Source organism: Seriola lalandi, unplaced genomic scaffold (genome assembly GCF_002814215.2).
Source record: "Seriola lalandi dorsalis isolate HSWRI2012SDOR001 ecotype SW California unplaced genomic scaffold, Sedor1 jcf7180002054748, whole genome shotgun sequence".
Lineage (NCBI taxonomy): Eukaryota > Metazoa > Chordata > Actinopteri > Carangiformes > Carangidae > Seriola > Seriola lalandi.
In genome coordinates, this window is record NW_019525301.1 from 676,523 (window position 1) to 689,631 (window position 13,109).

The 13,109-nt window shown below is 41.5% G+C and overlaps 1 protein-coding gene across 1 annotated transcript in view; it reads right to left on the reverse strand.

Moving 5' to 3' along the window:
* Positions 1–1,604: 1,604 nt before the first annotated feature.
* The window catches only part of cntn3b (contactin 3b), a 54,453-nt gene continuing 42,948 nt past the window's right edge, over positions 1,605–13,109 (reverse strand). Inside the window, exons 14-22 of the mRNA XM_023424804.2 lie at positions 12,408–12,597; positions 12,119–12,268; positions 10,103–10,173; positions 9,476–9,710; positions 8,943–9,052; positions 7,417–7,603; positions 6,209–6,321; positions 5,950–6,115; positions 1,605–5,409 (exon numbers count right to left, since the gene is read on the reverse strand). Of these exons, the coding sequence (XP_023280572.1) occupies positions 5,318–5,409; positions 5,950–6,115; positions 6,209–6,321; positions 7,417–7,603; positions 8,943–9,052; positions 9,476–9,710; positions 10,103–10,173; positions 12,119–12,268; positions 12,408–12,597 (1,314 nt within the window). The 3' untranslated portion in view covers positions 1,605–5,317. The remainder of the gene's footprint in view (positions 5,410–5,949; positions 6,116–6,208; positions 6,322–7,416; positions 7,604–8,942; positions 9,053–9,475; positions 9,711–10,102; positions 10,174–12,118; positions 12,269–12,407; positions 12,598–13,109) is intronic.

Below are 13,109 nucleotides of genomic sequence, written 5' to 3' on the forward strand. Positions count from 1 at the left end.
CTCATTTGCTCTACAAACTTCTGTGGAATAAAGTAATCCTGTTTAGATCTCACTGACTAAAAAGGCCTGTTTGCCATTGATGTGTGAATCCCACAAGCAGCGGCTTTCTGTAATCCTTGCCTTGGATTATGGAAGGAGGCACCTGCAGTCAGATCAAGGATTGCAATTATGTCACCATTTATGTTTAATTTCATATATTTCATGTATACATCAGATATTATTTGATATCTGTAGAGACCGGGTAATTAAGTATTATTAATTATTTAACTGCAGTCTATCAATTCATAGGTCTTATTGTACTTTAAGTGGTTAAAATAGGTCATATCATTGATGTTAGGAGTAATTTCTACCCTGAACCACAAACGACATCAGTAAAAAACGATGTACTGTATGTTGTCATGTCCATGCTTATTTGCATGGGGCATATAGGTCCTGAAAATAGATTTAAGTTTATTTGTCTATCCCCTAAAAACACCATAATTATTATTACATTTGATATGTACACTTTTGAAGTAAATGTAGTCTTCATTTGGTCAGAGTCTTGATGATCTTATTTTGATTAAATTGTCTTATAATCCTTCAAATGTTTGCTGTCCACATGACAAGTTGTTTTTAAAAATCTTTGTATTACTTATCTTTGTACACGTAGAGTTTTGTCTTATTTAATGCACAACACTGAATCACAGGTTATTCCTTTGTACATCAGTTTGATTATTTTATATATTATTGAGCATAAATTTGCCATTCTGTGTTGATTTTGGAAAATATCCATATATAATCTTGTAGTAATTGTTTCAAACCTATTGCTCAGCACTGACCTGTTAGCAGGCCCTGAGGCAGTATTTGCTGCTGTGCTCATGTTGAGACCCCTGTTGAACCCCTTGCACTTCTCTGCAGTGTGTACAGTATGTACCCTGCTGCCTACAAATTCCCAATTACGACTATGTGACGATGACTACAGCGAACTCTGCAATTTATTTGGCCAGAGATCCTGAAACTAACCACCCCTCTTAGCTAGAATAAAATTAACTGGACTCTGATTTTGTGGTAGTGTCTGACAGTTTGTGGTAGTTTTGAGTCAAGAAAACTTAAAAAACTCTTAGATTTTGACACATGTAAGCCTAAGGAAAAGGCAAGAGTTGTCAAGGATTTGCGAGGTAAGTAGGACCCAAATGCAGTCAACTCTTGGGAGACGGTGCAGGCAGGCTTATTTAACCAAAAATCAAGACGTGAACGTGACATGAACAAACCCTGAACTAAACAGACGAACCGACACAGACAAAGGGGAGCACAAGGACTATATAGACTAGGGAGGCAGAGGTGATTGAACACAGGTGAAACACATTAGGGCGGGGCAGACAATCACCACACAGAAACAGGACCATGACAAGAAGCAACACACAGACACACAAGGAAACCAATACAAAATAAAACAGGAAGTGTAAAAAGTCCAAAATAAAACTAACAAAAAGTGTCTGCCATGGCAAAACATGACAAGAGTTTAAAATTAGCTAATAAGGAAATCCTAATTATCTGATATTTTATTTTGAAAGTGTAACCAAAGAAGTAACCAAAATCAATTGACAAACGAACAGACCACTGGCTGGAATAAACATTTTTATTAAGTTATAGTTTTAGAAAAAATCCAACACAAATTCACAAACAATGATTAACATGCACAATTTTAGTATACAAGACAAAACAGTTACTTTTCAATATGAAAATGCCATTCTACATGTCAGTATCTCACAGAGATCATTGATTAATACACCAGTATTAAGGTTGGAGAACACACTATATAAAAGCAATAAGGTTGTCTTTGATGGCCATGTTTAAAAAATATATGCAAGCTATTTACACTGCACCAGATACACTCCTTTCTAGCGACAACAACCACAGAAACCAATGTAACCGAACCAACCTTGTGGATATAAAGACATGTTGTTGTTCTGTGATCAACACATTTGAAATGGTGGTTCCTTTAGATTGTACTTGTATTGTTATATTCATTAACCACAGAAACAATGGCCAGAAACAATAGTGGCCAGAAACAATAGTTTTGCTTTCTTATGTGAGCAAGAGCAGAGGAAAGAAACATTAGGCAGAACTACAACTATGTAAATAATAAAGAAAGCTCTTGAGAAACCGCCACACATTTAAGTACTGTAAATTAATAACCTATTAGCCTGACATTTGGCGATGAGGTTACATTATTTGGATATCTACGGAAATATTAACACCACTTGGATCAAGTATTTGCACACACACAAGCTGCTTTGAGGCCCGGTCACACAAGAAAGAGTCACAGCGAAATTCGTCTGCACATCATGGAGAAATAGAGCTAGTTTTTGAACAACTGTAGCTGAGGAGCGAGTGGCCATACTAACTCGACAGCTGGGAACATGCTTGTGCTAGTCAGTCACAAAAGCTCTCTAAGCCTCTTTTTTATTTTCATTTTCTTTTATTATTATTTCTCTTCTGTGCCATTTACTGTACTTATTCCCAGGATTCATTCAGCAAAGAGTAATTGAAGGGCAAAAAATCCCCTCCGTATTAGCTAGCTTTCACATTAATGAGCTTGTCAGTTAGCAAGCTCATTAGCTTGGCTGATATCAGGACATTAAGTTCACACATTTGATGTAGATGTATTTGTACAATCAAAACTGGTCTCTACAGACCATGCTTCTTTTGTGGAGCACGCTATACTTTGACAGAGGAGGGATAAGTACAAATGGACGGAGCAACACAGCTAATAAGCTATGTTAGCTAGCTCTGTTTTTGGATTCTCAGCTCAATTTCATGACAGTTGGCTACTGTGACAGCACAAAAAGGTTCAAGTCAAAATTGACACTAATTGCATCAACTCCCTGATTTTGCATTGAATTGTCACTGTTTTAAATCCTGGTGTGACTGGGCTTTTACGCAGTCGGAAAGAAAGATACAGTATTACTACTGCTCGAGCACAAAAGCCTAACAGTGGTCATGTTCGACGTGTAACTCAAAAGAATCAACCAGCCAATCAGTTTCAGGTCACTGCTCCAATTCAAAGTCACAATCTACCACTACACTACAAAATACTTGTAAAATCTGTGAAAAATTGAGCAAATAGATAAATGAGATTGCTTTCAAAAACCAAACCAAAACACAACAACAAAAAAAAGAGAACGCCTTTGAGTCTTCTGATAAGGGGTAAAGTAGTGGAGGGCATCTGAAACATCACTGAATGTAACACAACAGAACGAGTGCAATAAGAATGTGGCCATCAGTCAATCAAGCAGCTGAATTGTGACAGCTGTAATAATGGGGCAGGAAAATCAATATCCCATTGACTGGTCTGCAGCAGTCTAATCAACGAGCACAGAGCTTTATGAAACCAGTCAAGGAGCAGATAGGACAGCCTGATTATGTCGGCCGTTTGGACTTTTTACGAGGCCTCTGGGGTCTGCACACCTGTTCAGATGGCTAAGTGAGGACATCCAGTCACCTTGCATCAATTCCTTGTGCTTTCATTCGACTTTGGGGTGGGGTTGGGTGGAGAGGGGGTGGGGGGTTAGAGAGTGCAAAATGCAGACGACGAAAGCCTCCAAGCTAATGACCGTACACAGCCCCATGTTCGGCAAAGGCACAGTAAATGTGTAGCAGTTCAGTTGACTGTATCCTTCCACATCCACATGAACATTGTCAGGACCCCAGTAATCACACCTCAGCTTTTACTTGGGTGGCTTTTGACAGACTCATCCACATGATAAAAGGGCGTGAAAAGTAGCTCCCTCAGCAGAGTTGCAATGTTCTGTTGTTACTGTTCAGTCTGGTATGTGTCCAATAGATGAGGATGGGGTGGGAGTAAAATGACAGCCATGCCTTTCACCCCATTTCCAGTCAGGGCTCTTTTCACTGCGGTATTGGCATCAATTATTCTGATGCCTTAATAGCCCATAAATTATGCCACGGATGGAGTCATACATTTATTATACCACAGACCATAAATACTTGGACCAAAATTTCCACCATATATCTCAATCCACTGTGGCTTTCCTAAAGCTTCCAACCCATTTTATCTTAGCTACTCCAGTGTACTTGTCCCAATGAAAATTTAATCAACATACCCTTTACAATAATGGGCTCCCTCTACATTCTGAGTTTCCTGTCCTTCGTAACTAATTTCCGTGGAAACAAAATCAAACAATGCCTCATCTGCAACATGAATCTTCCTACTAAGCTATTTGAAAAGGAAAGAGAAAGAGAGAAAAAAAAATCAGAGTGAGCTATAGTGAAGGCACTGTTATCCTGCAGTCCACTGTGCACTGGGCCAGCTGGTCATCCGAGGTGTACATGGTACATGTTCTGTGATATGATATACGTATCTAGAACACAGGTCATCTAAATGTAGAGAAGGAACAGTACACATGGGATCTGCTTGACATAGTAACACCACACGTCTCTATTCTCTGCAATCCCAGCTTTTTCACTAGACTAGAGAATGCAGAGTGTGATAGGCATTTATTATTTAGAGGAGCATGAGATAGAGAGCAAAATGCCAAGGTCTATCAGGGTATTGTAGAGTAGCCTAAAGCTCAGGAGCATGTGGCTCTCGAATGGACTTAATTTTATTTCAGAATGCAGAGATAAGCCGGTTTGAGGCACAGTTGAACATGTTTGCTCTGCATCTCTCATTTCTTTTCATTTGACAAAGCCTGGTAAAACTTCTTAAGTCTGCAATGGATGATTCTTTTTGCAAAAGCTGCAAAAAATGGGCTGTGTGGTTATTATGATGGCAATGTTTAGTTTAACCCATAAGAAGAATTTTGCGATATTAAAATATGAATGCATCCGTGATGACAGGCTTTCTGCTGAGAAGTTGATCTTGAGAAGAAAAATTCCTGCAAGTAGAAAATATTTTTTTTATATAGGGTTAAAGAAACCATAAAGCAAGCAGCCTTTGTCACCTACTTTGGTATGGACTGTATGTTTAAAATGGGTTTAAGGCATTAGTATCTCCTGAGATACTAAGAAGATAAGTTATATAGACATCATAACTTCAAAAATGAAACCTAGAGCATGGCGGCACTTATGACACTGGAAGAAATACCGAAAGATATCATGCACGCAAATCATCACATCTCTAGCTGATGGTCCTTTAACAGAAGTGGCGTGGTCCCTTTAAGAATTCGGCGCAGTCCAGTCCTTTCCAGTCTTTCCCAGTCCTGCCACAGAAGCCCGGGCCTTGTGCCAGTCCAGTGGAGGGTTAACGTAGGACAGGCTGACTGAGGGAATGGAAGGGGGGGAGGGAGAGCGCTCCGTAAACTCTGATTAGACATCACCAGATGGAGCAGAGCAGTGCACTGATGAGGACTGCAGAGAGGTACAACGGGCTAAAGGCGCTCGCTCCTGAGCCCCGCGCTCCCATGCCTGCAACCAAAACCAGCAGAGCAGCTCGTGAGGAACCAGAAATACCCCTGCGATCAAAAGAAGAAAAACCTGCTCTCTGTTGTGCTAGCCTCTAAATTTCTGACAAGTCATCATAAATCAAAAGCCAACTGTGAATTTTTTCCATATCTACATTATTACTTTCTTTCAACAGGAGAGGCTATTTAAGCATCCCGAGAAGATAAAGTTCGTATCACATCAAAGAGGAGAGTGGCAAACTGAGCCGCCTCACAATTTTGCACAGCAGCAGGATGGAAGCACAGTACTGCTTTATATGCTGTCGCGCTGTGCAGCCAGTCAACAAGGAATAATAACCCAATGGCAGAGATGGATGACACCGTGCACGCATTTCTAAAAAGGTCGCTTTTCTCGCACTCAAAATAAGTCTATTACACATGGTTGGAAGGGGATGCAATGAGGCCAAATTAAATATACTCTCTGAATTATCAAATCCTTACTAAAGCTTTATCAGTGGTCAAAAAGGAAGTGACATGAAGAACGCAAACAGAACAGTAAACTCACTTAGTTTGTGGATGTGGATGGGTTCACTGCCCACACCGTCGCCACCATCACTTGTGGCCTTGATCTGAATTAGATAGTTGTCATTGGTGGAGAGGCTGAGCTCCGCCGTGGTTTTGTTGGTCAAGATAGTGTTGATGTCATTGTAGCGATGTCTCTTCAGCAGCACCTGAGGCGGGGGGGGGGGCACAGAGAAATAAGCTAATGCAAAAAAACTGTCATCCTTTATTCTGAAGATAAATCAGAGCGAACTGGGACCTACCAAATATCCAGTGACCTTTGACTCTGTCTCCATGGCTACTACAGGATCCCAGTGCAGCGTGAGCGTGGAGCCAATCATGGTCCATTGTATGTTGAGAGGAGCCCGGTCTGGAGCTAGAAAAAGAACAAGAGGTAAAGATATACTTTAGTGCAGGATACTTCTTATGGATATTGTTGCACACATGTACAGTAATTTATTTATGGTTTATATAGTAGCTCCACTTGGAAAGATTTTGATAAAAAAAAAAACAACAACTCATCTTATCAGTCTGAATAATAAATTGTGGCTACAGCAGAGCACCACACTAATTAAGATGAGTGAATTCTATGGTGGCCCTGAGAGCTCAGTGCACCGCAGCTTAGAAAACACATGCAAATAGACAAAACATGAGCAAATGAAGGAAACATCTTCACCAATTTGACAGCACAGGTGCAGCATTTGGAAACAAGCGTGACAAAGCAAGTCAAATACACGACACGGAAAAAAACAAACAAATGTAGTCACACAGAACTAAACAAAAATGAGTTACAAAACAATAGGAATTTGGTCCAGGTGGCCGCCCCTGCGACTAAAGACGATGACGTACCATGACGTCGTCTGTCCAACATTGCTACCTTTTTTTTTTTTAAATCAAATTGTGAGGATGTTTTCTTCATTTGCATTCGTTTTTTTAAGCTGCAGTGCATTGAGCTCTGTGGGCCATTATAGAATTTTCACTGTTCTCACAAACAAAACTGTGGCGTCGAGAACTGTACGGTCACTGGCAGCAAATCTCTGGCCACAGGAAATGAAACACAGATACAGCCACAAGAAGCTAAACCCTTGAATCCTTTTGGCGTCATGAAACATGAGCATCCCGTCGTTATTTTTCTTACTCATATTGCAGAATGTCTGTAGGATGCAATCCCAAAATTTCGCAACACTTGTCTCGTCTAGCTTTAACATCACTTGTCCATTTTAAATACCTATATTGTCACTGCCGCTACATTCCACCCAACCCATCTTTTCTTTTTGTTCCCTTGATTTCTTCCAAGGCAAATGGAAAGCTCTCTTGTCAGATTAAATTTTATGAGCAGAGCCAACAAAGCTGAAGAAATGCTATGCCTATCACGTTGAGGACAGTGCGACGTCACTCGAGAGGGGCTGACATGGTTCATGAACGAGGACCATTTAGAAATGATTTCAATGCCTATGGGGGACGGACTCACGTGGTTTTTTTGTGGTGGTGTTGATGGGTGCCGACTGCGGCCCAGGGCCAGCTGTATTGAAAGCAGCCACAGAGAGGTAGTACACTGTGTTCGCTTTCAGCCCTGTGATGTTAACCAGCGTGTAGTTTCCAGATATGCGCACTTTGCCAACAGTGTCAGGCTTGGTGTCGTCTTCCCAGTACACAACCTATTGGGAGGAGAAAGAGAAGAAAAAAAAGTCACAAGCGGCCACAAACAGCCGGATTCTAGTGGCGCATTTCACTGCATTATTGAAATTCATATTCCATCATGAAATCTGAAATGCTGTTTGTATTACAGCAGGGGAGGGAGGGAGCGATGATGATGAATAAATTTTTCAAGAGTGGAGTCTCAATTACTGATGCACATCCTCTCAAACACCCCGGTCATATAAACAGAACATTAGTGGGTCATATGATAGGTGACCCAGGAAGAAAAATTCATGACTGTTGCCTGTTTTGTTTATGAAAAACAACCTCAGCTCTTACTTTTGTCTGAGGAAACTGGATATTAAAAGCGAAGAGGTTATGGATGTTACAAAGATTTCAAAATGCTTTATCCGTACTAACAAATCACCACTTTCTACAGCAAAAGCAGGATTCTGCCCTCTTGTAAAACAAGAAGCAGAGTTTGCGTTCCTTCAGGCTGTTAGCCTCCTATTAAGGGTGCAGGTGAAGCGATATTTGATAACACAAAGGGGCTAATTTGCCACTTGCTTTGGGTCATCTTCAATATTCATGTGTCTAGTATTAAGTGACATAAGAGTTAAGTCACTTAATAATTAAAATGAATGTGTGGAATCTGAAGTCTGCCCCCAGGAGCACTCCTGCTATTCCACCTCCCATAAATTATTGTATTTCAAATTTGTTATCAATTAAAGCTGTGTATGATAAGTGCCAGAATTCAGTTTACAGTAATGTTATCTTTGGAGCAGTAATAAGTGATTACATTAAACATGAGACTGGATTGCATTTGCAATCCTAACAACATCTAATTAAAGGGCTGAGCATCACACATGTGCTGCCAACAGCTCCGGACCTATACTGTTGGTGGTCTATTGAGATTCAGCAGCTTAAATCCACTTCAGAACCGCGTTTGGAGAAATGAGCTCTGTTCTGAAAGGACAATGTGGCCAGCGCTATGGCAACTGGAGAGCTTTGTGCTGAGGGCCAGAGGTGACAGATATTGAAAGAGCACCGTTGGGGGAAAAAACAGCAAAGCCCTCTTTGCATTCTTGAATGGGTGAGGGATTTTATATTCCTCCTGTGGGTTTTGCTGTTGGTGCGCCAAAAAGTGTTGAGGTCAGTCCATGATATTACGCTTTAAAACTAATTCTCTGCAGAGATGCATGAGGTAGAATATTATAAGTTGAAAAAAAAGAGAAAAACTCATTTGAAGAACAATGAAAGGATGATTATGAGCTGATAAACAAGCCACAAGGAAAAGCTAAATTATCATGTTATTAAAAAAAAAAAAAAAAAAAGATTATGTAGTGAGTCACAACCTACCTCATATCCAAGCACTCTTTCAGGGATGGCAGGGAGAGCCTCCCAGATCACTTCAATTTGTGCTGCAGACACACTTCTAGCCCTAACCCTCTTAGGAGCCACACTGGGGACTGCAGAAATAGAGCTCTGGTGAGAATCCCACAAACTCATCCAACACCATCACACACACTAATAGCAATAAGAGCAAAGGCACAGAATAGACCTGTAGTTTCACTGAAAAGCTATTTCCCCGCTCTCTTTTAATGGGATCTGTGACTGACATAAGGGAAGACTATCTGCCCAGCAAATTCAATTAACAGGATACCTCCCTGACAGCACGGTGCGGAAAGTGTCTGCTAGGATTTCCTGTAATCTACCAGCATGATAACTAATATCAAGTTGACATTCGCAGCTAGAGAGGGGAGGGAAATAACAGCACTGGAACTAAAGAACTCATTTCATCATTGCTATTCAAGGTCACAGTTGTAAGGAGAGAGATTATAGCTTATTTAAGCATCACTCTGTGTTGCTTGGCTGTGAAGTCTGTACTGTACCTTCCTCCGCCGAATACACGGAGGCAATAGAGCTGAAAGGACCCTCCCCTCGGTTGTTGTATGCCCCCACTTTCACGTCAAAAGGCGAGAAGGGCGGGATGGTGTCGTTGCGGAAGACGTAACGTGCCACGCCGGTTGTAGAGATGACCGCCCGCGTCCACGTGACCGTGCCCACCGGTCTGAAGGCGATGATGTAGCCGAAGCCCTCTCCGTTCTGCAGTTCTTCGGGCACAGGCTGGGAGCGAAACACAAAACTATAGTGATATTAAAACGCATACAGACAAAGGCACAGACAGGCCCGTCTCTGCACTGTACCTCCACGAGGGCTTCTGTGATTAGTCACAGCCTCTTTCTTCACCGTTACCGCCCAGAACACTCAACAATCACCTTTTTACCTTATCTTTTCCTCATGCATGGCTATGTAATTGTGGCTAAAGTGCCAAACTCTTCAAAGGAAGTGCTCTCTGGCCCTGCTTTTGGAGGGAGAAATGGCTCTTGGAGGCTGAGCCGGAGGAGAGGTGTCTCGCTCTAATGTGGGTCATAAAATTGCTCCGTTCAATTCTGCACAATTAAGCAAAACCATTACTCTGCGATGGAGAGAACAGTAAAATGTGACAGATGACTTACCTCCCATGTTATCACTAATTCAGACTTTGTGCCGCCTCCACCTCCGACATCAGTGGGAGCTGTATCAGGAACTGAGAGGTAAAGCCCAGAGGGGAGCAATTAGAACACAGTTTACAAAGCTCAACGACAAGCCTCAACTGTACTTGTAGCCTTATGACAAGGCTGCCTGCCGCAGATACTGTCTTCTATTTTACACCCCACAAGTCCCTCACTGTGTGCAAACACAAACATTTCAGAGAATTGTGAATTACTGATATTGCCCAGATGTCACTGTACATAAACCTCAAACCAAGATTTGTAATTTTTGCAAATAACATTAAAGTCAACCCACTTCATCCCTGTTCCCACTCAGCTCTGCCATCACACTGTGCACCGTGGTGCGATGGCAAAGCTGAAAGTGTAGGTGGAGGAGCAGTTGTGCACATCTTTATAGTATCCTTTAACAAGTGAAGCATCACATTTAATGTGTCATATCAGCAAATGGTTAAGGCAGCCTTTATGTGTGATGCCCGTGTGTGGTTGCCTAGCAGGGCTGAATCCTGGGAACTTACATCCTGGTTTCTCTCCAGGATTCTTGCCTACATCTGCTCCCACTTCCTGGAAAAAATACTTGCGGGAACCTGGGACTTTATGTGTGCATGCAGCTGTTTGTTTGTGTATTGCAGATTACGTAATAGGTTTACAAAAACAGTAAATCTCACTAACCCTAGTACTTTAGAATAGTAGTAGCTATTTTCTGATCACGAAGTGCCATTATTCAGATAAAGTAACTAAATATTATTTAAAATCATTCAATTGCTGCAAACTCTCTCAATTTCAGACTCTGTCTCACACTGTCATGCTACCCAAAGTCATGTGACACCAGATAACAGCTGCCTTTGCCACTTACTCTTGTGACACCAACTAAGAGTAAGTGGCAAAGCCACTGATGAAAAATATAGCTGTTTCAGTTACATAAGCTGCACACAATACAATGACTGAATATCAGGATTCACTTCACACTGCAAGTGTAAAAGCAACAGTTTGCATTGCTTCTAATGATGGAAGCTCAAACACACAGACCTCTCCACTACAAAACCTGTAACATATGTTAAATGTCACTTTTTATTATGATTTCAAGTGACTATCTACAGTTTGATATTTCCATTAAAATGCAAACATAATGTTCTGTTTATTACTAGCAACTGTTTGGATTTATGCTTTCCTCTGACTTCATTAAAGAGCAACTTTGTGTTCACCTCCAAACTGAGAAATATGCAGTGCGCATTTTACACATCTTAAACAGCACCGGTACACCATTTCATTAATTATTTAAATCTACTTTACGAGGGGACAGAGCGAGTCAGTGTCTAACATTAATTTACCTTCAGTAAAAGTAAAGGTTAGGCTCTGTACAACAATTTTAAGTTTATCCAGTAGAACATAAAGCTTTATTTTAATTATCCACAGTTTTTGGCTTAAAGGAGCTATTTGTAATTTGTTTGTCACAACATAGCCAATGTTAGCATTAGCACCTGTTTACTTACCAGTCTAGAAGACATTTTGTGAGTTCAGCATCAAGCTTCATTCCTGTACTCAACAAGAGCTGTCTCCAGTAAGCAACACGTTTGTTTTGCTTCTATTTCTATCACTTATATTCTTCTACTGAAGTTAGCATGCTAAGCAGCCAGCTCTGGTCTTGTCTCATCACTTTCCGATACCGACACTTCCGTCACTTTAGCGTCCAGTCTTTCCTGAACAGAGGCGCTGCTCAGAGGATGTATCATAACCTTTTGTCTTGTAAATTCAACAATGGCTGAAGCTCTCTGTAAGACTGGTAAGTAAACAGCTTAATGCTAACGTTATGCTATGCAGCAATAGCAAAACCTACATATACAGTAGCTCCTTTAAAATCAAATTTAATTTATGGTAATAAATCCATGGGAAAACCTGGTAAATAAATTTAAAATCACAAAATAATCTCCCACCTTACTGTCTAATAGTTTTGTGTGTGGATGAGTGTTTAGTTTTACATACTGGCATCCTCCGTCCTGGTCTTGGCTGAGGCTGGGCTGGGCTCTCCCAGGCCTACGGCATTGCGAGCCACCACCCTAAACTCGTACTCCACCCAGGCATTCAGACCCACCACTGTGGCTGTCAGCATATTCCCATTGACCACTTCTGGTACTGCAATGTGGAAATGAGAGCCTTAGAAAATCAGGCTACTGCACAACTGGACTCAAATTGAATGATAAATAAATAATAAAGACCTACATATGGACCCCATGAATATTACAAGGAGGACAGGAGGAGTGTTTGATGCTACCTGTGTCTACAGCCTGCCAGCCCACAGTAAAAGGCGTGCGGCCCTGGATGATGTAGCCAGTGATGGGGCTGCCGTTGTCTCTTCCGGGAGTCCAAGAAAGCTGTGCCGTGCTGTCAGTGATCTCCTCCACTGATACTTTGTCTGGAGGACCTGGCGGACCTAAATCAATGGAGCAACGAGGAGGGTGAACATGAGGTGATCACCTGCTCCAAGAAGCCCCTCACTGATCTCATGTTACATATCAAGGCCATCGCACTCCCTTTAAGTAAGGGCTTGTTGTGTGCATACAGGGACGTCATTCACTGTGTGTGTGATGAGCATGCCTACAAAGTGATTATCGAACACGAGAGTGAAAACATAACCTGGACCGGATCATTTATGAGAAAAGGAAAGAGGGGGTTAGAGGGGGAGGAGTCGCCAAAAGAGACAATACGCAGAGAGAGGGAGATAGAGAGAAAGAAGTGATTGTTTGTGACTGTTTTACTCGGTCTGGCTTTACCATGTTGTTTGCTCTGCTGCTCCATTATTCAGATGCTTTCCATGATATTTTGCCGATGTGTAAATGAGCCAATTATAGTCATTTTCTGTGATAAACATTGCCTTCTCAAAGCACCTGGGACAGCTATTACAGTTTGTTAAGCGCATGAATACCAATGTAAATCACCAGAGATTAGCCCGCACACTGAGCCAGATACGCCAAGC